Raw genomic sequence first — 26,930 nt, forward strand, 5'->3', positions numbered from 1 at the left:
GGGAAAGAGAGGGAGGGGGGGAGAGAGGGAGCGGGGGAGAATCCTAAGAGGGCTCCATACTCAGCATTCAGCCTGACACGGGGCTCGATCCCATTTCTCTAGGATCATGACCTAAGCTGAAATCAAGAGTCGGAGGCTCAACCAACTGAGCCACCCAGGCACTCTTAGAGCAACTATTTTAAAATTTCAACACAATCAGGTAACTCCTGTGGTCACAGCTTTCTCAGAACAGAAGCAGGCTTTCCCTAGTGACCGACCCTGGCTTTCCTTCGGCCCCTGCTGTCCGTGCACCTCACTGGCCAGAATGCTGTACTCTTTCCACCAAGCACCCTTGAATACCCTCCCTTACTTGTCTAATTCAAACCTTACACGAACACACCCAGACTGAAAACTGTGATCCCCCTATCAAGGGGGCAATTCCAGCCTTCCAATTTCTCGAGCCAAAACTTTGGAGTCATCTTTTACTTCCTTTTCTTACAACTATTTCAATTTGAAGAAATCCCTGTGGATCTAACTTCAAGAAACACAGAATCTGACCACTTTGCCTCCAGGGCTAATATCCTGGTCTCTCACTTGGATTAAGAAGTGATCCTCTCCCCATCTCTGCTGGCTCTGCTAGAGTCTGTTCTCAACACAATAGTCCAAGGGAACATTTTATTTATTTTTTAGTCATTATTTTTCAAATGAACTTTTTTTTTTAATTTGAAAAAGAGAGCAGGAGAGTGCACAAGCAGGTGTGGGACCGAGGGAGGCAGAGGGAGGCAGAGCAAGAGAGCGAGGGAATCTCAAGCAGGCTCCACACCCAATGCACAGCCCGACCCGGGGCTCAATCCTAGGACCACAGGTCTTGACTTGAGCCAAAATCAAGAGTTGGATGTTCAACTGACTGAGCCACTCATGTGCTCCCCTCACCTAGGGAACATTTTAAAAGCCTTTGCTCAAGCCCTGCAATGACGCCATTACACTCAGGATAAATTCAAATTCCTAAAGATGGCTTGCGATGGCTTAATCTAGTCCTCTGGTCCCTGAGACACCATCGGATACTGCTGTCACCCTTGCCAGCTCCACCCGGTCACAAGCACTCCTTGCTGGCCCTCGAACACCCCAAGCAAGTTTCTGCCACCCTCTTCCTCTGTGGTTCCTGGGATACACGCCCAGCTCGGCGCCCTGCCCCTCCTGCCCCTCTGCACTCAGACCACCCAGCTTAATACTGCAAGGGGCTCCCTCTCTCAATTCCCTTTTTCAGAGCTCTTTTCAGTATTTTTAGAGCACTTACCACAGACTAACATACATGGAATTTACTTATTATATTAATTTGTAGAATTTAAGCTACATAAGAACTGCATTTTCTGTTTTGTCCACGAGATGTAGTTCAAGTGCCTGGAACAGTGCCTGGCACATAAGAGCCACGCATTAAAGAGCTGCTCAGCAAACGAATAAAACATCCCGGGCAGTTTTGTGCCCTGTAGTTTCAGGCGACACATTCGAATGACTTGGGTGGGGGCGTCAGAAGGCACAAGCTGACAAGACAGAATGGGGGTGGGCGGCTCATCACAAAGTAGATGACGTCCCGCCCGTGAACTTCACTGCTCTTGTTCTGTCGTCGTTTTCTGTCTGTCGTTATTCTCCCTAATGAAATGACAGCAACTTGAAGAGAATTCTGGCGATTGGCTGAAATTTTTCAACCAAAATGACAGGTCCCGTGAGCCTCAACCGTGGGTTATGGTTGCCTATGGGTTACCGCTCTGCCAGGAAGCTTCTTCTGCCAGTGAGACCTCTCCATTCAATGTGCTGCCTGTGTTTCCACATCTCAGCTCAACTTCCTGGTAAGGCCCCTCTAAGGGTCACTTCCTGTTCTGTGACCCAGGGTACCTTGATCAGACTTCCATCCCACACCTCTGACACCCGTGAGCTCAGCCCTTCTGGATCACTCTCCCAGCGGCCCATGGGTGAGCACCAGCCTCACCTTCCTTTGAATATCTAGCAGGGACTGGCTTGGTACCAGGGAGGCATTTTATTACAAGAACCGGTCAATTTCTCAGAAAACAAAAACTGAGAGAGGCTGAGTAACAGCTAATACAAGATAAAACGAAGATTTAAATCCTAAGCCTTAAAATGATATTATGGCTTCTAATGAGTACAGGGATAATTCTCAGACCAAGTCTCATCTAATGAACTCAAAGTAAACACTAAAATCCAAGTTAACACAAATTCTTTGTCAATAACAAAATCATGTAAATATTTCATCTCTAAAACGCAACTTTTAAATTTTTGTGTAATGATTTAGGTTTTTTAAAAATATATATATTTACTTATTTTGGGGACAGCACAAGCAGGGAAGGGGCACAGAGGGGGCCAGAGGATCTGAAGTGGGCCCTGCACTGATGGTCTGCCAGAAGCGACCCCAGTGTGGGGCTCGAATTCACAAACCACGAGATCATGACCTGAGCTGAAGTCAGATGCTCAACCGACTGAGCCACCCAGGTGCCCCTAAAGATTTATTATTTCAAAGGTACAGTATAAATGCTTTCTCAGACATATAATGAACTTCAGAGAATCCTGTTATAACTACCTTATAAAAAAGACAGGGCTATAAAGTCACCTGATTAATATGAATAAGAAGAACCACAGAGCAAGAGGAGGCTCACACACCTATAATGGTTTTAGAGGAAATGTTCTCAATTAAACAAAAATTGTATGTCAAAAACCCTTTCTAATCTATAATATCAAGCCCTTTCTCAAAAAAAATATTGAACACTGTTTATAATTCCCCTTAATTAAATTTTATGTTCTTAAAGATACTGAAAAACCGACCAAAAATGTTTGGAGCCAAAAAATGTTATTTCCTAGTGGTGAGAGCTATAAATAAATATATAAAATGTATGTAAATACATATAAATATATATGTGTATATATATATATATTTTTTTACAATGACTAGATCCCGAAATAGGCCAAGGCCAAAAAAAAAAAAAAAAAAAAAAAAAAAAAAATCGAAGGCTGATAACTGCATTTCCACATTGCTCCACAAGATGTCAGCATGTAACCGAATAACCTCAACACCAGTGATGGTGGTGCGGTGTCTCCGCCTTAAACAGAACAATAGAAACCCTTTCATTTCACGATCTTAAGTTAGAGCTTTGATAACTCACTTCTTCAATGTGTTTTCATGTGTATTTTATTATTTTAAACCAAGTTCTTCCTATATTCTTAGAGCAGTTTGTAAATGCTGCTATTTAGACATTCCTTTTGTGAAACATTTTTATTTTCTTCATTCCAACATAAATCTCACCAAATTCTTCCAGTGATCCAATTAAGAGCTTTTAAGGACTTACTGAAGTCCAGGAAGGATCCTGGGCATAGCCAGCTCTTGGTCTATTTGTTTATCTGGGTTATTTTCCCCCATTTTACAGATGAGAACATTGAAGACAAAAGACCAGTGATTCACACAGGGACTCGTCACTCAGTAGAGATTACACATTCAGTGGGCAACTGAAGGCTCCACAGAGTCCTTTGTGTGGGCGTGGGTGTGTGTGCGTTGAGACATTCTTGTTATTTTCCTTTGTTCCCCATTAACAGCTCATATGCTGAGTCACCAACACCTGAGTAACTGTTAACACTGATCGTTAGTAGAAACACAGTTAACCGTGATTGAGGCCTTAACCTCCTCGGAAGCACCCAGGCCCTGTACGCGGGTAGGAAGTCATACAACAGAAACATAAGAAACTCTTTCTTTGCTTGTGTGATAGTAAAAACAATACCGAAATCTGCATAAATACGGATCTTCAAGTTTCTCTTACATCATTTGTATTCTTATCTTGCTTTTCATATTTTTCTCGGTCATACGCCATTTTCTTCAGCAGTTTCTTCATGGCTTTTTTATCTTTTTTATGATTTTCAGTATTTTGCTTTCTCACTTGGTTGACAATAAACTTGGGAATCTATGGAGAAATAAAATTAAGTGTGAGGAGGAAAAAAACGGCACAATTTTGAGCTGTCGAAATACTCGTCTTTATGTTTTAAATTTGGAGAGAAGTAAAGGTTTTGTCTATTCAATGAAACAATGTCATTTTATGTGCACTATTAAATACACAAAAATGAATCATTTTATTCATTCACTATGAGTGCAGAGCATCCACATGAAATAATTTACCTCCCATTGTGTAAGTAAGGTTCAGAAAGAGGCTTGGTAAAGTTCAAGGTCATACTGGCCATCTTCTATGCCTCATAAGCCAAAATTAGAGAGTTCCTGACATGAGGTGACTCGCATCAGGGGCCACCACCTAGGTGGCTGGTCCCTCTAGCAGCCACCTGTCAACAACCTAGCCTTTCACTAGCCTGCAGTCCCTTCTAAATAACCAGCCAGCCTCATTTGTTAAAAGAGAAAGAAAAACTCACCCATGAACGCTGACAGGTGTCTAGCAATACTTCAGGAAAAAATGATCCTCAGAAATTACATTAGCAAAAAGAAAACATTTTAGAAGTTATCAAATTGAAAAAAGGAACTAATCCTGTCAGTGTAAAATTTGAGATTCCGTAAGTGGACATTAATATTTTCTAATTTTAATTTCAGTGTAACATGTTAAGTTACCGTGTTATTAGTTTTAGGTGTATGGACATTAATTATTTTAATTGCACTTGAAATCACCTCTGTTGGTTAGCTTTACAGAGAAAATAGAACCATAAAAAGGCTTTAGAATTGAGGTATCATCACTCGTTAGCGGAGCTTAAAGAGAGGTACTTACTGTCCACAGAAGTTTTTGATACTTAATCAATAAGTGCATTATATTAGCTGTCCCAGCCGCCATGGCAAATTCTCGCTGTTCACTGGACTTCAGACCCAGCGCGTGACACATGAAGAGATTCGGGGCCATGACCATTGCGACATTCATGGTTGTCATCTTATTTTTCTCTCTATTGTCTATAACTCTTTGGAGAAATTCAAGCAGGGCCTGAAACAGAAAGAGCTCTTTGAGATTTGGGTTGTTAGGAAGATAAGAGATTAAAGCACTGTAGCATATGGGGTTTTTCTGTAGTTAAAACAAATAATAATCAGTTGTGCATAACCACCGCCAGCTAGCTACTGCCAACGGGCTTTGTCATCAGCACTTCCCCACGTGTTTCTGCCGAGGGCTGTGGCCCTGGGGACGAGGCAGGCAGGACCCACATCTGAACCAGGCAGCTGGGAGAGGAATGGAGAGAGACGTCTCAGACCTAGCGGGGAGCACCGAAAAGCAGTCTACTTTAAAAAAAATTTTTTAACATCTATTTATTTTTGAGAGCGCGCACCATGAGTGAGCATGCACAGGAGAAGGGCAGAGAGAAAGGAAGACAGAATCTGAAGCAGGGTCTAGGTCTGAGATGTCAGCACGGAGCCTGATACGGGGCTTGAACCCATATACAGTGAGATCATGACCTGGGCCAAAGTCGAACACTTTACTGAATGAGCCACCCAGGTGCCCCCAAAGCAGTTTAAAATATCATAGAAAGAGATGCTTGTTTCAGGAAGTGCTTCACTTTTAACATTAGAAATGAATATGAATATATATATATAATGACTATATACAATGAATATATATATATGTTCTCTTAGAATGGTTTTAAGGTACTCAATAGCTAGCTGACATGAAATCTAAAATGAATGGAGATGGTCATATGGAAGAAGGGGGAATGAAGAGAGAAAAAGAGAAGAAAGTTTGGAAAAATGAATGAGTAAAGGAAAAGGAACTTTTCACAACGGGCTGGTTTATGCTCATTTTGATGCCACCCACTTCCCGCCTCTGTTGGCAGCACTCCTGTGTCCTCTGAGCCCACCCTCCATAAATACCCCCGCAGCTTACCTCACCCTCCTCCTTTCAGTTCTTCTTTTCCCACTTTCCTTGAATTAATTTTGGTCTAGAACAATCACAGTAACTGCACAAGTATTCAATGTTCTGAGTAAGGAAGGCGTTGTTTTAACCATATCGCAGAGGTCACCTCACTGAATCCTTACTAGAGACGGAGGCCGTAATTATCCTCATTTTACAGATGAGCAAACAATGTTAAGAGAATGTAAGTAATGCACCAGAGGCCACAGAGCTAGCCAATGCTGGAGAAGGCTCCTCTGACTTTTCTTTTGGAACGCTTAGCTATTAAAATATTCACATCTTATTTTTATTTTATTTAAAAAAAATTTTTATGTTTATTTTTGAGAGAGAAAGAGAGAGCACAAGTGGGGAAGATATGGGGGGTGGGGCACACAGATTTCAAAGCAGGCTCCAGGCTCTGAGCTGTCAGCACAGAGCCTGATGCAGGGCTCGAACTCACGAATGGTGAGATCATGATCTGAGCCGAAGCCAGACACTTAACTGACTAAGCCACCCAGATACCCCATATTTTAATATTTAGCTTAAAAATCTCTATCTGAAAAAGGTCAAATAAACTATACCCAAGTGGAAAAAGAGAAAAAAACAGAGCAAAACTGTATTCATCTCTCACAGGATTTAGGGGGAAGAAATTCCTATATTAACAGATGGATTTTAAATCAAGTAAAACTGCTATATAGACCTCAAAATTCTGAAACAAACTAAAGGCACAGCCTCAATACCTAACAATAAGATTTATGTATCTAATTTCTTGTATAGTGCTTAGAAAGTTAAATTGTAATCCAAGCATAAGGCTATATAGAAACAATACCTTCTCAAATGAGGACAAAAGATTAATTGGTGAGGTTTGGAGGGAAAAATTTAATTTTGTTTCAGAGACCAGAATAATTATTCAGGTACCAGTATATCTCTTTACAGAGCATAAATTATGCAGATTAAGTAATAAACCACTTTAATTGTAGTGCGCATATGCAATAAGATTATTCATACTATTACTATCGGAATATTAGAATGTTGTGTATGTTTCTGGGGGTGTAGATATGAAATTAATAAATAAAATGTTAGCTAGGCCCTTGTTGAAAGCACTTCATCTTCAGATATATTTTCTCTTTACCTGAAATAGAACTGCACTTTTTATTTTTTAAAGTTTATATATTTTGAGAGCAAGAGAGAGAGGGAGAGAGGGAGAAAGAGAGAGCTCACTCAGGCACAGAAGAGAAGGAGCACAAGTGGGGGAGGGACAGGAAGAGAGAGAGGGAGAGAGAATCCCAAGTAGGTTCCCTGCGGGAAATCACCAGCCATGAGATCATGAGCTGAACTAGTCATTTAACTGACTGAGCCACTCAGGCACCCCAAGAACTGCCCTTTTTAAAAAAGTACCTGTCACCAGGCTAGTATTACACAGGTATCACTGGACCCACTCCCTGAAAACCCAGTTTGAGTCCCAGCACAGTCAGCTACTAGCCATACGTGATGTAGGGGTAAACTTTGGATATCTCTGCCCTTTGAAGTCTTATTTGTAAAATGGGAATACTAATCTCCCATCCTACCAGGAGTGAGCAAGATAATGTACATAGTGAACTTCCTAAAAACTAACTAAATAACATTAATTATATTAACATGGATCCCATGTTGATATCTTAACATCAGTTTTCACTATTCCTCCATGTCAAAAGTAGTTACGACCAACAATTTAAATACACAAAAATCCAAGGCAAAAAAAAAAAATTCTTGGCCAAGCAGTTTGCCCTAAGCTTAACAAGCTGGATGGGGTGTTGGACACAGTAACATCTCCTAACCCCTCGACGTGCTGTAGTAACAGTCTACAAAAGTCATACACATGATCCCATCCCTCTGAATGGCAATGGAAGAAGCAGCCCTAGGCTCATGAAAATTAGGGAGGTTTGCATTAAGCCTCCTGAAATTACCTTGTTATAGAGCTTTCCTTCACGTACAACTAAATGTAAATGGTTTATTTTCTTGTACACATGGCATATTTGTTTCAGTGTTTCTATTATTGGAATTTTTGTTTGAAACATTTATCAAGGTTAATTAAGCGCTTAAAGCTTAGTTGCTAAGTTTACTTTTTTCATTTTCCAATCTTTTATCTCCCCAAAAATATTTCCATCTTATTTACAAAATTATACTCCCAGTAACCTTATATGCAAAAATTAAACCTATTCTAAAATTTAAAAAATATATATTTTTTTTTTCAAACAGATTTTCAGGAGTGTGTCTGGGAGCTTGAAGGAAAATTCCAAAACTGAGTTGAAGACCAGCCTTGCCCAGTAACCATACTGGAGTGTTTGCTCTCACAATGATTTGAACTCATTTGAATGCGGACATATTTTAATTAAATGTCTTTTTTCTAAATTTTTTATGTTTATTTTTTGAAAGAGAAAGAGAGAGAGAGAGTATATGTGAGCAGGGAACGGGCAGAGAGAGGGAGACACAGAATCCAAAGCGGGCTCCAGGCTGTCATCACAGAACCTGATGCAGGGCTCAAACCCATGAACCCATGAGATCATGACCTGAGCTGAAGTCAGATGCTTAACCAACTGGGCCATCCAGGTGCCCTAAATCATGTCTCTTTCAATATCCACCTTATACTGCCATCACGGACAGGTACCTCTATGTGAATAAGAAAAAGATGGATTCAATTTCTCTTTCTGGGTAGTTGAAGCCCTTTGTCAGGCCAAGGCTGACGAGCAGACTGGAACTCAATCCCCACTCTGTCCTGAGCCAGATGTCCCCATCTCAGCCACAATATACCCTTACAGGGCAAGCCTGGTCACACAGTGTTCAAATGTAACCCCTTCTGGAGTCGGCTCTGTGTCCAAACCCCACCTACTGCTGCCTTCTCAGTTATGCAGGTAACAGTGAAGCAGAAGATTTTTTGTCCCTGACTTAGTAAAGGGAATGACTTTCTGGAATTTCCCCTGTAGAGAGGCAGGGCTTTTACTCCAGGAATCCTCATAAAGTCTTTCATCCAGAGAAGTGGAGTATTAACATCCATGCCCCAGGCATGAAAGAACTACCACTCACCTAGTTTCAGTTCAAGCAGCCTCATGAGGTCCAGGGAAACTTCCAAGATTTACTTACTGGTTCTGTTTTCTTGACATGATTTTGTAATTTTAAACAGAAATGTAGGAGGTAAAGGGGCAAGGGTTTGACCTTTATCTACATAAGTTTTTTTTCCTTTTTTTATAGATCTTATCCCCATTCTTAATTTTTTTAAGTTTATTTATTTTTAGAGAGAGAGAGAAAGAAAGAGAGAGTGAGTGAGCAGGGGAGGGGCAGGGAGAAAGAGACTGAGAATCTCAAGCAGGCTCTGCATTGTGAGTGTAGAACCCAATGCGGGGCTCAAACTCATGAATCAAAAGCCAGGACCTGAGCCAAAACCAAGCGTCAGACACTTGACCAAGCCACCCAGGTGCCCACCCCCCTAAATATTTTTAAGACAATGGCAAAACTTAAGGTAAATACTCTTTCTAATTATATTTTAAAGGTTTTGTTTCTTCCATAAGTTTATCATTGAATCTTTACAAATGCTTTATAAAAATTTGTTGTTAAAAAAATAAATCAAGGTGAAACAATTCACTAATTATCATAAAAGCCCCTGACAATGTTTATAATAAGTGGTATTAAATCATATAGACCAAATCAATCTGAAATGATGATGTAAATCAGACATTCCGGGTGGGCCCTTAGAGAAATAACTAGAATTGGTTTGAGTTGGTCTATCTTCTGGCTAACCAAACATTTCAAAATCATCATTACAACTTATTTCAAACTCTACTGCTTAGAACAAATATAACATCTTTAGGCAACAAGTTATATTTGATGAGCCTTACTTTCTTTTTAAACATTCATTTTTCAGATTACTGCACACTCATTAAATAAAATTTGGAAAATGTAGAAAAATAAAAAGGAATCCCCCCAAGGCACCCATGTTTCCTTAAAAAAAAAAAAAAAGAAACCTCACTCGTTGGTTATGTAGAAATGTTAGAGCAAAAATGAAACACCTGCTAATACTATCATGGGACTAACCTACTAAATACATTAATAAAGAGTTAAAAACTTCCACCATCTATCCTGAAAAAATAGGTCTTTTCTTCATAGGCTCCTAAGACTGTTTCCATGAAAACATCACATTGTTTTCCCACAAATAATGAGAAAGTATTTTGCTTAGTTCTGAGGGAGACTTAACTTTAATATTTGAGAGAGAGAGAGAGAGAGAGGGAGGGCGGGCGGGCGGGCGCGCCGAGTGAGCAAGAGAGTACCAGCAGGGTTTGGGGCAGAGAGGGAGGGAGACACAGAATGTGAAGCAGGCTCCAGGCTCCGAGCTGTCAGCACAGAGCCCGACGTGCAGCTCAAACTCATAGCACCAACCATGAGATCACGACCTGAGCTGAAGTCGTGAGATGATGACCAGAGCTGAGCTCGACCGACTGAGCCACCCCGGCGCCCAGTTCTGAGGGGTATTTAATGTAAACGCATCTGCTGACCTTCAGTGTGTCTCTGTTTGCGGCCGGCAGAAGGATGACAAGAAGGTTCAAAGCCTGTAGTTGTTGCCTCCTGGTTGGAAGACCTGCAGACAGATTAAATAAATCTGAACTCTTTTCTTTACCCAACAGTTCTTTTTTTTTTTTTTTACTTCCTTTCTTGCATTTTTTAAGAAAAAAGTTATTTGGCATAAACATCACTGCGAAATGTAATACACAACAACTGAGCAGCAAGCCTTCTTGAGAGTGTGTTTGAGAGAGATCAGGAGAAACAGCTGCTGCCTTAGAGCTTTCCTCTCCCTCGGAATGCTCACTTCCAACTGTGATCATATGATGAGCAGCCTTATGTTTGCAGACACACAACAGCGCTTTGGAAATTATTTTAACTTCTGCATGATAAGTATCCCCCAATGAAGAGACCCAGGATGTTGGACCTTCCATGGTGTGGTGTCGGTGCATCTGTGACACTGAAGTTGTTTCTTTACTGGTGAGTGAACACATTACATGGTCAGAGTCCATCAGTTCCAAAAGGTGTATGAAAAACCGAGCCTGGAACACAGTGGCCGCTACATGTCCATGGAACGAATTAGAAGACCAATGATCAATGACTGAGTTGAAGGGGTACCTTGTCAGCATTGGTATTTATCATTTTTTAGTAGCCCTTAACCCATATAAGGAATAGGGATATTTGGAGCTTCTGGTATTTTGTTTCTCAGGAATAAATTTGTGCTTGAATCCACATCCCAAGAATGTATGCAAAATAGCATAACTTAACCATTAAAAATATTTTAAACCGAAGAGGATTTCGGTCATGTCTCCCCTAGAAATTCTGAAGAAACGTTATGAAATGACACATGGGAATCATCTCAGTATTACATGCTTGAAGAATAGCCTGGAAAATAATGCAATATTATTGGGCCATAAAATAAAAAGAATGAAACCTTGCCATTTGGGACGATGTGAACAGACCTTGAGGGCATTATACTAACATAAGACAAAGATGCCATATGATTTCACTTATATGTGGAATCTTAGAAGAACAAACAAGCCACAAAACAAAAAAATAAGCTCACAGATACCGAGAACAATCGGTGGAAGCCAGAGGCTGGGGTGGGGAGAGGCGAAATAGGTGAAAGGTGTCAGTAGATACAAACTTGCAGTTATAAAATAGTTAAGCCCGTGGGATGTAATGTATACCATGGCAACTACAGTTATAACAATGTATTGCATATTTGACAGTTGCTAAGAAAGTAGGTCTTAAAAATTCTCCTAACAAGAAAAAAAAATCCGTGACTATGCGTGGTAATGAACGTTAATCAGACTTACTGTGATAATTTTACAATATACACAAATACCGAACCATGATGTTGTATCTAATGTAGGTCATTTATATCTCAATTAAAAAAAAAAGTTGGAATAACCTAGGACAGTTCTGGTGGAGCTCACCATAATCGCCTATAGAGTCCTCCCCCGCCCCCAATTTGTTCTCAAAAGTGTCCCAGTTTGGAAGTTAAAGATATGGCCATTAGGGTGTGGTAGTGGCTTTTTTCCTTTACTGATGGCCTCTAAGACTAAATGGAATAATTACGCCAGAACCTAAACCTTAAAAGATCCCTGCGTTCACTGGAAAAGGATCCAGAACCATTTGAGACATTAACTTGGAGCTTGCCCAAGACCACGAAATGGCAAGATAGGAGATGTTTGCAGCCCTCCGCCAGGGGGACAGCCAAATAATTTGTTCCATGTTTCTGTGTGACAATTTCAGAACTTAATTTTTCAGGAACTAATCACAGACTCTGCCACATCTCCCTGGGCTTTTGTGATAACTAGTAATCCGCAGCTTCTCCAGTAAGTGTTGCTTTTAACACTTGGCAAGAAAAAAAAAATGTATCAGATGTTACGTGACTCATTCTATTATAAAAGAAACGTGAAGTTCCAGGTTTTAACGAGCACATATATTGTATTGCTTGATGGGCATGCAATTAACCCATACCTGAAGAGAACATTCTGCTAACCGTTTACTCAGAGAGTGTATTTCTAGAAGAAAAGGAAAGCAACGTGTGGCATTGAAGCATCCGCTGACAGTGAGTCAACATGTCTACCCAAATACATCTGGTTATGTCCTTTGTGATGCCAAGTGTCACTAAAACAATGAATATGGACGGCAGCAGGATAAGGGCTGCTCCAGAGAGAGATGGCACTTACTCTGGACAGCTTGAAACGCTTTCAGATACTCCACACTCAGCAGCGGCTGGGGCAGCTCCCGGATGAAGAGCTTCAGTAGGCTGGCTGCGTCATGCTGCTTGACACTTTCCCAATTAAACGTCCCTTCATAAAACTTTGCTTCTAGTTCTTGGCAAAGATTCTGAAAGGCAGAAGAAGAAAAAGAAGGAAAAAAAAAAAGCTACAGTAAGTGTATTTTTTTCCTGCTGAGAGTGTGATCCACTTCCCACTTTACAAGAGATTGTACTCTTTCGAAAGAATCTGAAAGTACTTCTCTGTCACTCAGAAAAATACTACTCTGCCAAGCATACTTTTCCAGTGAAAAATTATACCCACAGCTCAAACAACATCCAAAAACTGTATACATTTTCGTGGATATGCAACAGACCCAAGCAGTAAAGGTTTAATTAAAAGATTAGTTAAGGGGTGCCTGGGTGGCTCAGGTCATGATCACATGGTTCGTGAGTTCGAGCCCCCCAATGGCCTCTCTGCTATAGAGCAGAGCCCGCTTTAGATCCTCTGTCCCTCTGTCTCTGCCACTTCCCCATTCACATGCTCTCTCTTTTTCAAAAATAAACAAACATTAAAAAAATTTTTTTAATTAAAAAAAGATTAGTGAAGATAGTCTATTTGGGGACTTACATTTTTCATTCAATTTCTAAAAAATCATTTTTATGAAGTCTGTTTTAAACTACTTATGAGTACATTACATAACAAAATGCACAATCAATCTCTGGGCTGTAAGCAGAAGGTTACCTCTGATTAGTCACCTCTGGGAAATGGAAAACCAAATTCTACAGCAAATGAGGCCTGAAAATACATCAATATACCTGTCTTGGATGCGTAAGCCATGAGTGACACAGCCAACCTGCTGTTAGCTGTGGAAAACAGTTGGAGTCCATGCAGAATTAGAAATACCTGGTTCATTTACCTCAAGGACTCTACAAGACTTGCCAGACAAATTATTAGTAATCAATTTAGTTTCATAATTACTATTTTCTACAAGCGCTTCACTGTGGCATAAATCTTATTATGTTGGAAATCCTTCCAAGTAGCTGTCACGTCCTTGATTATTTTAAACAGTTCTCCCCCAAAAATATTCTTCATTTTCCTTGTGAGGTGAATTTAGTACACTTTCTCTTCCCAACACAACTCCACCCTCTACTCTAGCTATTTTTGTAATTGGTGAAATACATCAAGGTGAGCCTAGAGTTGGGGAGGAGGGGAAAGAGATGGCGGGAAGGAGGAAGGGAGGGAAGCAGGAGAGGGAGGGCTGAGAGAGAGGGGCAGGGGGCAGCAGAGAGAAGAGCACAAAGAATTTGGTGGGGCAGGGAAGAAAGACAACCCCAAACTTTGCATACTATCTTTAAATTATTTATAATGGGCCAGCTGCTGCATAATTTGGGATGTGACAACAGGCTGGGGTGAAGAGTTGAGCCAAATGAATCCACTTAATTGACCTTCTTAGAAATTACATTCAGTTGAACTCATGGTCTGCCAGCTCTCCAGTGAAAAATGTAAAACATGCATTCTGCTCTCTACCCTGTCTTCCAGTAAATGTGTTTACAACTAGGAGTTGGCCATCACTGTGCTAACCAGCGCTGAGCACAGTGAACTGAGAAGGGTGTTCTGCCGGTGTGGGTAAGCTGAAGTCACACTCCTTCTCAGGGATTCTTTCTCTTTAAGAGCAGGGGCTTCTCAACACAACTTATCTCAGAATCACACACAATGTCCATGTCTGACTGTTGGTAAAACCGCCCTAAATGCTGGCAAATGGAGTGAGACAATAGCACCTTATCGGACTTACATGGGGCGCAAAACAGTTTCAGGGACCTCTGTGAATCAGACACCAAACCCCGGGGACTCCAGTTGATTGAAATTTGTGAACAGGGTATTTATATCAGGTTACTTGAATCTGATTAAACTGAGATCACCATATGCAGCAGGAGCCAAGGAGGCCGAAACTAGCACCCTACATTGAGGAAGCTTATCAAAATAAGCAGATGATGTGAACTGTGCAAGGTATGAATACTAATTCCAGCCCTGGCAGTCCCACAGCCACAGTGATGGGGAAGAGCATGTGCGCCCACCAAAAGTCATCTCTCCCTGATCCAGCTCTAAAAATGTCCTGTAGACTAGGTCTCGAGGAAATGAAAAGATCTGTTGGCCCTATCCTATTATCTCTTGAATTTGCAAATTCTAGAAGACAATAGACTAGATGTGGGCAGTGACTTGTGCTTTCTCAGTTGAGAGCCAAAGCTGACTCTGGAGGCTGGGGAAAACAGACCTTTTGCGGCTACTAACCAAAAACTCTTCCCAGACACGTTTCCAGATAGAGCTATCGTTTCGAGCAGGAGGCCCCAGGAAAATGCAATTCTGCTGGGACACTGATGTAGTATGCCTCATCCACAGGGTAAGTCCATCTTTATATGCATGTACCGGATGCTTTGTCCCCAGAGCAGGAGCTGGGGGACAGGGAGAGAGGCGGAAGATACACAGCATCCCAAGACAGTGGAACAAAATGCCATCTTTTCAGAAAAGGTGCCAGGGGGAGGGAGAAAGGGTACTGCGGGAATCGTCTTGCCTCCTTCACAACCCAGGCTTGGGCTACCTGGCGTCCGGTGAGACGGTGAGACAGGAAGTGTGAAAGTCAGGAAAGTAGTGGAGGCAGAGTCTCGTTTTGTCAGTTCCCAAAGACTCCTATGTGGGGGATACTGTCACAACTTGTATTCTGCTCCCCTGGTGGAGTTTATCATCCATTTTTCTTGTTTTTTGTTTTGTTTTTTAATTTTTTATGGTTATTTTATTTTTGAGAGAGAGAAAGTACAAGCACACAAGTTGGGGGTAGGGGAGCACAAGAGGGAGAAAGAAAGAGAGAGAGGGAGACACAGAATAGGAATCAGGCTCCAGGTTCTGAGCTGTCAGCACAGAGCCTGACGTGGGGCTCAAACCCACGAACTGAGATCATGACCTGAGCCGAAGTGGGATGCTCAACCGACTGATCCTGACTTTTTTCCACTGCTATTACTCATACCGGCTAAATCCACCACCAGCCCCCTTATTGATACTTTCACTCATCATGTTTTCTCTTCCTGAGAAGGATGGAACTGCTCTGGTCTTTTGCCTGTTTACTTTTGGGCCTATTCTAGGCTTGCACAGCAAAGACATAAAAATCATTTGCTTCTTTATATACCATAGTATTATTACAGCTAATATGGTGATTTTGAAGAGGAATCAAAACTTAACAAAGATCAGCAGAGACTGCAGAAAAACGAAATATAAACTGAATGCTAAGAGGTTTTAATGTTATAGGGGCACCTGGGGAACTCAGTCAGTTAAGCATCCGACTCTTGGTTTCACCTCAGGTCGTGATCTCACGGTTTGTGGGTTCGAGCCCCAAGTCAGACTCTGCACTGACAGAGTGGAGTCTGTTGCATTACTCTCTCTCTCTCCCTCCCTCTTTGTCCCTCCCCTGCTCAAGATCTTTCTCTCAATATAAACAAACTCAAAAAAATTAAGAGGTTTTATTGCTATATTTTATCTACTTTACTAACAATGGGAAGAAGGGGAGGACAAGTCAGCTTTTAAAATGCCAAAGCTCTGTGCTGACAGCTCGGAGCCTGGAGCCTAAGGATTCTGTCTCCCTCCCTAGGCCCCTCCCCCACCCAAAAAATAAACATACACTGAAAATTTTTTTAATAAAATGGCAAAGCTTAATTAAACAATGAGCTTTTCCACTGGTGGGACTCAGAGATCACCTTGATCCTGATAGCAGCTCCGGGTATCCTTAAGAGGCCTTCGGTTTCCAAACCCCCCTCTTCGATCCGAGAAATCAGCTGCGTATAAACAGAAGAACATTCTGACTTGGGTATTCTTAAGAGGTACAATTCCAAAATTAACATCTGCTTCACATATAAATAAACGCAAACTGATTACAATGACGTAGAAAGTGGATTTCACAAAGTTTTGAATGCTATGGCCCCAGCCCTACCCTGCAAACCAGTTAAGTCCAGAAACTTTATTTATAATTTAGAAAAAGTTGGGTTATATTCTCCTTTATTACAGAAGTGTGTAATTTCACACAACAGCTGTCATACTCCAAACAAATGGAGACTGAAGATGTTCATGGTTTAAAAGCAACTAAGATCATCCATTTCTTCTGCTTTTCCAGAAACATACATTCTACAATCAAATAAATCTCAGGAAATTCTAGTATTTGCACATTTACATCTCTTTTTTAGTTTGAAAGAATTATTTATGGTATGATGAAAAACACCTGTTTGCAAATATTCGTATTTAAGCTTTTAAGCTTTTCATGGTAAACCTAAGTAAAAAAAACAGTTCTTGTATAGGGCTTTTAAATCATGGAGCGCCTGTATGGCTCATTTGGTTAAGCATCTAGCTTGGGCGCAGGTCATGATCTCGTGGTTTGTGGGTTCTAGCCCCTCATTGGGTTCTGTGCTGACAGCTCAGAGCCTGCAGCCCGTTTCAGATTCTGTCTCCCTCTCTCTCTGTCCCCTCCACTGTTCATGCTCTGTCTCTGTCTCAAAAATAAACATGAAAAAAAAATCATACCTGATACCCAACGAATACACACAGACCTATCTCCAGAACCCCATTAAAGTAAGAAAGATTTGTTTTAATAATGCCAAAACCTACAAGATTAAGGCAAATGGAGAAACTACAATGGTACACTATTGGAAGCTTAGGAAGATGTTTAAAAAAAAAAGTGATTAATTTCTTGGCAGAGTGATCTTCCAATTGAAATACCTATTCTCTGGGCAGTGCACAAAGGCTTTATGGGGGGTACTATGCTATTGTAAGGAAATCCATTTCCTCGTCCCCAGGTTAAATATGAGGGATTACTAGGATTGGGTAGGTTTTCCTTCCTACCACCGGTCCCCTTTCACGAGAGTCTTAGAACTTTAAAAAAGACAGACCTACTCTTCACTCATCTCCAAATTTACTATAATCTCTGCACACCCTAAGGCATAAAATCTTCTAGAGTGCCAAGGAATGTAAAATTACACACACACACACACACACACACACACACACACACTTACACAAGTGTCTACTAGGAGCAAGGCACGGCATCATAAAATGAAGTCTTCTGACCTTTGTCTAGATGTTCTGAAATCAGATACATTCATCTGTGTAGACACTGGAAGAGGTAATTTTTCTTTAATGACCTCACCTCTTCTATCCCTGGATTATGGCCAAAGAATGCACTGATCTTAAGGGAGTTAGGTAAGAATAAAGCAAAGAGTAGTCTCAAAATTCTCCTAAGAATTTATTATCAGCTGAAGAGAGAACCATCTCTGACCAGTTAAAGCAGTACACAATTTTTTAAAATTCAACTAGAATGTTTTCCAAGACCACGTTTTTCAAATTACATTAGATAATAAACTCACAGCAAAAAACTTTACATGAATTATTTCAGATTAGATGGGCATTATTCAATAAAGGCTTTAAAACCAAATTTATCAAATAAGACCATGCAAAATTTATTCAGTGTTCGAGCAATTTTCATTTTTATTTCATCTTACAAAATGTTTAAAATGTTCTATTGGCAAAAAATGAAATTCTGTGCTAGCTGCTACAGCAAATTCATTTCTAGCAATAATATATGCCTTCCATTTTCATTAAATACACAAGAAAATGGATGATTTCTAAATAACTGAGAGTAAGTCTTGAATTTCTATATTTAAGTTCTTTACATTATTCTCTAATGTGGAATAGTAGCATTCAATAAAAACGTGTATATAGTGCCTCAAAGAATGCCATGTGTTTCTTTTTCAGATTTCTCACTTTAAAAATAACAGTTTTATGGGGCACCTGGGTGGCTCAGTTAGCATCCGACTTCAGCTCAAGTCATGATCTCACATTTCGTGAGTTTGAGCCCTAGTCAGGCTCTGTGCTGATGGCTCAGAGCCTGGACGCCGCTTAGGATTCTGTGCCTTCCTCTCTCTCTGACCCTTCCCCGCTCACGCTCTGTCTCTCTCTCAAAAATAAAAACACATTAAAAAATTTTTTTTAAATAACATTTTAGCTAGATTATATAGCATTATCAAAATATAAATAATACTTTATAGCACTTTTACTTTCAAGGTTTAAAAATGAAAAATAACTATATTGATCTATATTTTAATCAGGCTGTTTCTCAGTAATTTATCCTACAATATTGCATAATTTATCAATAATGTTCATATCATTTTCCAAGAGAGATTACAAACTTAAACAAATTTATGACTTGAAAGGGAAGTCTGAAGTTTTTGACACAAAGTATTTCTGATTTGGCAGATTTGTTTGACAGTAAGAATTTCCTAGTTTGTCAGAATTTTTCTATAGATAAAAATTAAGAATATTTCTATTTCTCTCTTTCTGAGACTATGGTTTAAACAATGGGTCTTTGAGCAAAAACAAAACAAAACAAACAAGAAAACAACAGATACAATTCACAGATATTAGATAAGCTTTGTTAAAGCCCTTTTTTGGGTATAATTCTTAATAAATAAAAAAGCATAATCCTCTAAAAATTGGTAATAAATCTTTTTGCAAATCAGTGACTTCCAGTTCTTTCCTTTGTACAAAACTGAGAAAATACCTAGTTGAGGTGACAGTTGATCAATCAAAAAGTATTTTTCAATGATAGATCACTGTGATTTTTTTTTAAATTTTAATTTAGAGGGGATGCAAAAAGGAAGTTTTATCTAAGAGCAAACTCTTTATACTCTTATTTTTATGTGAACAAAAAGACTTGAAGGCTGTTATCTAACAACTTCAAACTGGCTGGAAGCCCGAGTCTTCAGAATGTTGAAGGGACAGAAATGTAAAAATAATAAATAAGAAAACAATTCCAAGAGAAAATCACATGGGACTGCATTCGGTCCTCAGCCTGATCAGGAGACATCAATTTCTGAATTTCTGTGGAAACTAAAGCTCACTCTGCACTAGTGTGATGGTGAATTTGATAAAGTCAAGCGTGAGTCATCATTTGGTCAAACACCAGCGTAGATGTTGTTGTGAAGGTAGTTTCTTAAGACGTAATTAACATTTAAATCAGTACATTTTTAACAAAGCAAATCACGCTACATAACGTGGGTGGGCTTCATCCAGTCAGTTGGCAGTAAAGACTCAAAGTAAAGCCTCAACAGTAAAGACTGAGGTTTCCCAAAGAAGCAGCAATCCTGCCTCAAGACTGCAACATGGAAAGCCTACAACATGGAGTTTCCAACCTGCAGGTTTTGGACTCAACATTGCCAACATCACCCTTTGCCCAAGCTTCCAGCCTCTGGACTGCTCTATTTCAGACATGCCATTCCCACAATGGCATCAGCCAATTCTTTACAATAAATCTGTCTCTACAACATGCATACACACACACAACACCTTATTGGCTCTGTTTCTCTGGAGAATTCATATCCACTTGGAAAGGATGCTGTTGAGATCCTTGCTCTGTTCAGCCATCTGTGGTGGTAACATGCACCTTTTACTTAAATCGATGTGAACACATGGCCCATATTTGTTAGCATCTCTCGGCCAATCACAGGCATTGTTGACAACTATCCACAAAGATGAAGTTCTATGGGCTAGGGGCTGGCAGAGGCTGATGGATGAGTAGAACACTCAGTGTGGAACAAAGCTCGTTATGAGAAACAATGAGATACAGGTTTGAGTGTAACAGTGAAATAAGAAATAATGCAATCAGAGGTTAGTAGCTAAGACAGCTAATGATGGGTTTAGAAGAGAAGAATCAGCGTGAGGAGACTGAGCTTTACTACTGAATGGGTTTGCTGAGTCAGTCAATTGTGCTCTTGCTATCCCCAGAGCTTTCAGAGATTGTGATGTGCTAGACCTGCTGCAAAACATCTACAGCTTGGGTAGTCCATAACTGATCCGACCTACCTTCCTCGCTGTGCATTTCTGGCTCTTACCACCTAGAATCTGGGTTTCTGAACAATGATGGCTCAGAGATTAGACTGAAATTTTTATATTGCCATAGATACTCCCCTTATGAATAATAATAGAGTGTGGACGACACCGGTGACTTGATAGTTTAGCAATCACTTTCTAATTCTACTTTATGGTTTCTTTGCCTACTTTGGAAGTAGGCACTGGCAAATTAAATTGGACATCCTCACTGTAAATAAAAAAGCTTGGGAAATACATACAGGCATGAAATATTCATGAGGATTCAATTCCCTAGAAACTTATAAGCAGTTCCCACTCCTGAGTATTATAGAATTGAAATCTCAATTATACAAAGCTAGCTAATATAAGACAGGAAAATGATGCCAGGTAATCACAGTTATAGTAATAACACAGAAACATCACCATGAAATAAAAATTATGAGCCCTTGAAACAAATTTGTTTCCTGAATAGAAAATCAAAGTACAAAATAAAAGAGCAAGTCAATTGGAAAACAACATTATAATATTGTGAATGCCAAAGAAACAACTTGTATTTGTTCAAGTATGTTCTCTCTATGCTGACCCATTTACCCTACTTACTTTTTGAAATATCAAGGGTATTCGAGTTCCCGGTAGTCTCCTCTGATCTTGTTCTAACAATACTGTCAATGGAATACAAAAAAGACCAGAATCTGCAACAAAAAATGAAATATCTTTATTTCCATCCATCTACAAAATATTAATGTAAAAATATTGAGTCATCATGTTTCTGATATTGTCATTCAAACAACTATTTATGAGCACTAAATGAATGACACTATCTAGCCATTACATATACACATCTCAATAAGAAAACCTGGACCTTGTCTTATATAGCAATCTAATAAGGAAAGACAACTAAGCAAATGATTGCAAATAATCACCAAAATAATTAGAAAAGTGTAGGAGCACCTCAGTCAGTTAAGTGTCCAACTGTTTATTTCGGCTCAGGTCATAATCTCATGGTTCATGAGATCGAATCCTGTGATGGGCTCATGATATCAGCACAGAGCCTGTTTGGAATTCTCTCACTTTCTCTCCATCCCTCCCTCACTTGTGCACCCATGTGCATGTGTGCGCATGCTCCCTCTCTCTCAAAATAAACATTAAAAAATAATAATTAGAAAGGTGTAAACTACCATATAAGAGAAACAGTACCATAGGAGTATGTGAAATAGGCAAATGATTTACTAAAGGTGATCAAATTAAAAGCCCTGGTTAAAGCAAATATTACTCATCTCTTCCAGACTTAACGGGCATTTAACATTCTACAATACAGCAAAATATAAATTTTTGCTTTTGGAGAAATCAGCCAACATTACCATCCTGTTCTACAAATGTTTTTCTTTAGAAAATTTAGATATTTGGTAGTTTTAAATTAAAAGTCAAATTTTATATATTTGGGGATAACTCCAGATGAAATGAAAGGTACCAATTTATAGTTTTTCCAAATTAAAATCATATGCCTTCAGTCTGGTGTGAGCATAACTTCTGCTTAGCACCTCCTTACCCTGTCCCCCATCCCCAATTACTGAATGAACAGCACAGAAGTGTGACACACATCATCAGGGGAGATAGAAATCATTTGTGAACAAGGAAAGGGGGATTATACTATGGAATGAGAACACTAAAAACTGACTCAAAATAGAGACAGCATTCAAGAGAATACCAGTACCCCAAAAAATAATTTGTAGTTGAGGAATTAAGAAAAAATATAATTCTCAAAAATGTTAGGAGTCTAGTTCATAAGATACATTGATCAGATGAGATACAAAAATATTTAAGAAATGGAAAGAAAATCTATTCTGTTAATAGTTAACACTCTTAATGAGAACGGCTTATTATTTCTGTTAGAATGCAATTCTAAAACACAAAAAAAGCCTCTCTAAGTCGTTTGAAAAGTCCTGAGTACTGATTCACAGTCATTTAAATTATATTTCTATTTTGTATTTGGAAAAGGCTTTGTGACAAGCTTCTGAAAAAACATCTAAAGTCTTTCATTATCTGTAATGGACTTGGGGAAAATCAGAAGCACCATGTAACTGAGAAATTCACCATCCCAAGCCTTACGCTAAAATCTTCAGAGGAACTGAGCACAAAATGAGGCCTTCTGAGGCCCAGCATGGGAGAAAGGACCTTGAGGGTAGGTACACTTCATTCCTACAGAGAAATTGCCTCTAAACCTTAAATCAGGGGAATAGGTGTCTTTATTAATGTTACCATAGCAACTCAATATTCCTAATTCTTGGTATCTCTTTAGGGGAGTGCTTAAAAGTTAAAGAAGAGGTCAGAGACTCCTAAACAGTTAAACTTTGTCAATAGAGAATTATCTGGATTTCCAACCAAGAAAATCTTGGATAAAAACTGAGAAGATGTTTGTTCTCTATCATATCATAAGAAGTACAGTCTGTTTATATAATGGGTAACACAAGTTGCCGACACAAGAAAAACTACACATATCCACGATGAGTACCGTTTGGTGGTGTCACGTGCCATGATGGCATTATTTTCTTAATATTAAGTGAAGAATGTTTTTGCAGAATAGTTAAAAGTAGAATGTAAATGAGCACAGAGACAGGATACTAACCACCCTGTGCATTTCCCATCAAATAACTAAGCTAAGTAATCGAACAGGATCAACTACACCTTCAAGTTATTTTTCAGGATCTGAAATAGAGTACTTTTTGTACCAAATATATTTTTTAAACATGTGATTTTCAAAGGAGAGAGGATTTGTGTAAAGATTCCTTAATTTAGGATTTCCTTCTAAGGTAATTATTTTATTATCTATTTTTCTATCATCCAGGAGAACAGTGTATGTTGATCAATTTACAAGACTTTTGAAAACAACCTTCTAGAATCTGAGCTTCAGATGTATTCAAGTGTTGGTTTATTTTGTAGGTGTTTCCCCCTCTAAGAATACCACTCAAAAGCCCATCTTTATTATATCTGAGGTACATCCAATTGATTTTATTTCAAAATTACCTTTTGTTTTGACTTTCACAGCTTTCTGTTGCTTCAGTTCAATACCCAAAACATCGTAGAGGGCAGTCAGCTCAATTAGGGCTAAATGGCAAACCTTCTTCATGTCCTGGGGTGCCAGGTCACCAATCCGGGTGGTGCCCGTTTTGTCTTTTGGCAATCTGAAATTCTAAAATAAGTACCATTAATAAAGTTTTATAGTACCTAACCCCTTTTTTAGTCAAAGACGGCCAAACTGTAACTATAGAAAGAAGCTATGCTCAGAGGAGTGACAATGAAAGCTCTGGCAGAATGTCTACAGTCAGGGTGAAGAGCCATCTTGTCGTGAGGATGGTCCTCAAACCAATGGGGGGGTCAGTATGTGAGGTCTGACGGGCAATGCGACCAGACTGTATACTAGGAGTACTAATCCCAGTGGCAAAGAGGACAAAAAAGACGGTAAAACTGAAAGAGAAAAAGAACTCTAGATACTGACTTTCAAGAACCAAGGAAGATTAGAAGACAAACCATGAGGAGGAGGAGGAGAAGGAGGAGGAATAGAGCCAGTAGTGAGTGCTTAGAACCTACAAGGTACCCTTTACCTATGTTACTGTCATATACATTATAGGTATAATGTGATATGAAATGTATAGTATTTATAATATATATTATATTCTTGTCACAAAAACCCAGATAAGGTACGCACAGAGGGCTAAAGAGCACTGGGGTGACATAGAGAGTGGAAGGGATACTAACAGCTTGGACGTTAAAACTAGAATACCTACCAGTCATCTAGCTACTGACTAGCCACTAACAATCTGGCAATTGCTTAACCGCAGTTTCTGAAAATGGCAGGGGGGGGGGGGAGAGGAGGCAGGACAGAGGAGGCAGGACAGAGGAGGAGGACACAGGTAGAGGAAAGAGGAGGAAAGAAGGAATAGGTAGAGGGGAGAGGGAGAGAAGGAGGGGAAGAAGGCCACCTAAGTCAGAGGGCTGTTGTGGGTTTAAACACCTGGCAATTCCCAAGCACCCTTACATTGTTGCTATTCGTATTACTTCTACCACTGAATAAATCAACTGAGACTTCGAGATACTATCATCACAGGTAAATAAGTGGTACTTTGTTATTTTCTGCCTTTCCCAATATTATCTACTACCTTTTCAGCCACTTTTAACAGTCAATGCATTAAATATAAGAAAGCACAAAGTAAAAACACAACTTTCTCTAATATACTTAAGAGAAATCATAGTCCTATTGTATTTACTGATTACTAAAACCTGTGGTTGTTCTTTGATGGTTTGATGAAAAAGGTTAAAAGGTTCCATCTTTTGGGTTTACTCTTGACGTCCTCATTTAATTTAATGGCCAAGGATGTTCAACTGTTCCATTTTATTCCCTTTACCTTGCTCAATTTTTCTTTTTTTTTTTTTTTTAACCATATCATTAACACTACGTGGTCTAAAAACCAGTGCAAAAGACAGGTCTTAAAGCAGCAGTTCTCAAAGTAAGTTCCAGAGAAATTTCAATACCCTTTCAATGCACCTATGAGGTCAAAACTATTTAATAATTAATACGAAGGCCTCACTTGCCTTTTTCACTCCCGCTCCCTCATGATGATACAGTGGAGTTTTCCAACTGCGGCAACAGATTAAACACACAGACCAGAAGTGAGGATGAACTGATTTCCACCTCAAACACTGGAGTAGCTACAATGTAAAACCAAGGTGGACTTCTTAATAATTTGTTTTAGGGGGCGACTGGGTGGCTCAGTAAAGATCCCACTTCAGCCCAGGCCATGACTTGTGGTTTGTGAGTCCGAGCCCCACAATAGTGCAGAGCCTGCTTGGGATTTTCTCTCTCTCTCCGCCCCTCCCACACTTGCACGTGTGTGCTCTCTCTCAAAATAAACTTTAAAGAAAAGCTTTTAAAAAATAATTTGTTGGGGTGCCTGGGTGGCTCAGTTGGTTAAGCCTCCGACTTCAGCTCAGGTCAGATCTCACATTCGTGGATTCGAGCCCTGCGTCAGGCTCTGTGCTGACAGCTAGCTCAGAGCCTGGAGCCTGCTTCCGGTTCTGTGTCTCCCTCTCTCTCTGACCCTCCCCCGCTCATGCTCTGCCTCTCTCTGTATCAAAAATAAATAAAACATTTAAAAAAGAATAATTTGTTCCAGAAAACGTGACAATGTTTCATGAAAATGTTACTTATGGTAACTATAATACTGTAAAGTGGATGAATAATTTTTAAACATCTCAATTTTAATTTCTAATACAGTAATTATCTTTATATCAGGTATAATAACTGATGTAAGCAAAATCTCTACTCTCATAGTATTTGCTACTCATCAAGAGAAACTACTCCTTAGTCTAGGTATTCCATGTTTCATAGACCAAGAGCAGAGGTTAGTGACAAACTTCCATGGAACTCAATCCCAAGAAATTCTTCACATTCCAAAATCACTTACAGCCATCTCCATCTCCTCAAACCTCTCATGAAACCATAATTTCTGTAGAACTTTGTGTATGCCTTCCGTCTCGGTTCAGCCACAGCATACTTTGAAGTAGCTGCACAGTTCAGGGAGACAACAAATGGCCCATCACTAGGAAATCACGGAATCTTGGCCAGAAGGCCACATACCTGAGGTTTCGTCAAAGCCACGCTGGAAGCCATCGTAGTTATTGTCCTCACTACCAACATCCTTCCTGACCAGTAAAACAAAAGCTTTTTGAAGTCCCTCAGTGCTTTCTAAGAGCCTAAAGAGGTTATGAGACCAAACTGTTTAAGTATCATGGTCTTGAAGCATTTCCTAAAACCTACAACTTCTGGAACTGAGCAGCTCATTTCTTTTAAACAAACTCAACTCCAAGAGAGAACTTTCTATAGTTCTTTATGAGAACATGAAATAAAACAGCAATGGGCATCATTAAATATGCAGTCTAAGTGAATTTCGAGCATATGCGTTAACAGGGCAGTGCATGGGGGTTATGACATGGGGCTCCGTCACTTACTAGCTATGTGGCTTCTGGCAAGTCATATCACCTCTGTGCTGCCTCGGCCACTTCATCTGTAAGATGGGGACAACAGAACCTACCTTATAAGGCTGTGGTGAGGACCAAACACCCCAAGTAAACACTCCAAAAGTGTTGTGTTATTACTACATTTCTTTTGTACAGCTTTTTCAATAAATTCAAGATTTTATGTCTTCCTTTTTTGACTAAATATTACTGTAAGGTAAGAGAAAAAATGATAAGGCTAATACCCTTATTTCGTAAGTGTTTTTTTAACCTATTCTGCAGAAAGTCCTAATAGGTAAGAATTATTACAGCATGTTCTAGGTGGGGACTTGAGGCTTAATAATAGATTAAATGTGGCCACAAAGTCTGTGACAAAAGCAGCATACAATTTCAGAAATTCTAGATTCTAAAT

The 26,930-nt window shown here is 39.6% G+C and overlaps 1 protein-coding gene across 2 annotated transcripts in view; it reads right to left on the reverse strand.

Annotated features, from left to right (window-relative positions):
- Nucleotides 1-26,930, reverse strand: part of ARHGAP18 (Rho GTPase activating protein 18) — a 126,594-nt gene that overhangs the window by 16,347 nt on the left and 83,317 nt on the right. For both annotated transcript variants that reach the window (XM_029945054.1, XM_029945055.1), the window contains exons 6-12: nucleotides 23,531-23,696; nucleotides 21,107-21,198; nucleotides 16,351-16,428; nucleotides 12,575-12,734; nucleotides 10,373-10,455; nucleotides 4,746-4,952; nucleotides 3,801-3,941 (exon numbers count right to left, since the gene is read on the reverse strand). In XM_029945054.1, the coding sequence (XP_029800914.1) occupies nucleotides 3,801-3,941; nucleotides 4,746-4,952; nucleotides 10,373-10,455; nucleotides 12,575-12,734; nucleotides 16,351-16,428; nucleotides 21,107-21,198; nucleotides 23,531-23,696 (927 nt within the window). The remainder of the gene's footprint in view (nucleotides 1-3,800; nucleotides 3,942-4,745; nucleotides 4,953-10,372; nucleotides 10,456-12,574; nucleotides 12,735-16,350; nucleotides 16,429-21,106; nucleotides 21,199-23,530; nucleotides 23,697-26,930) is intronic.

Source organism: Suricata suricatta, chromosome 7 (genome assembly GCF_006229205.1).
Source record: "Suricata suricatta isolate VVHF042 chromosome 7, meerkat_22Aug2017_6uvM2_HiC, whole genome shotgun sequence".
Taxonomy (NCBI): Eukaryota; Metazoa; Chordata; class Mammalia; order Carnivora; family Herpestidae; genus Suricata; species Suricata suricatta.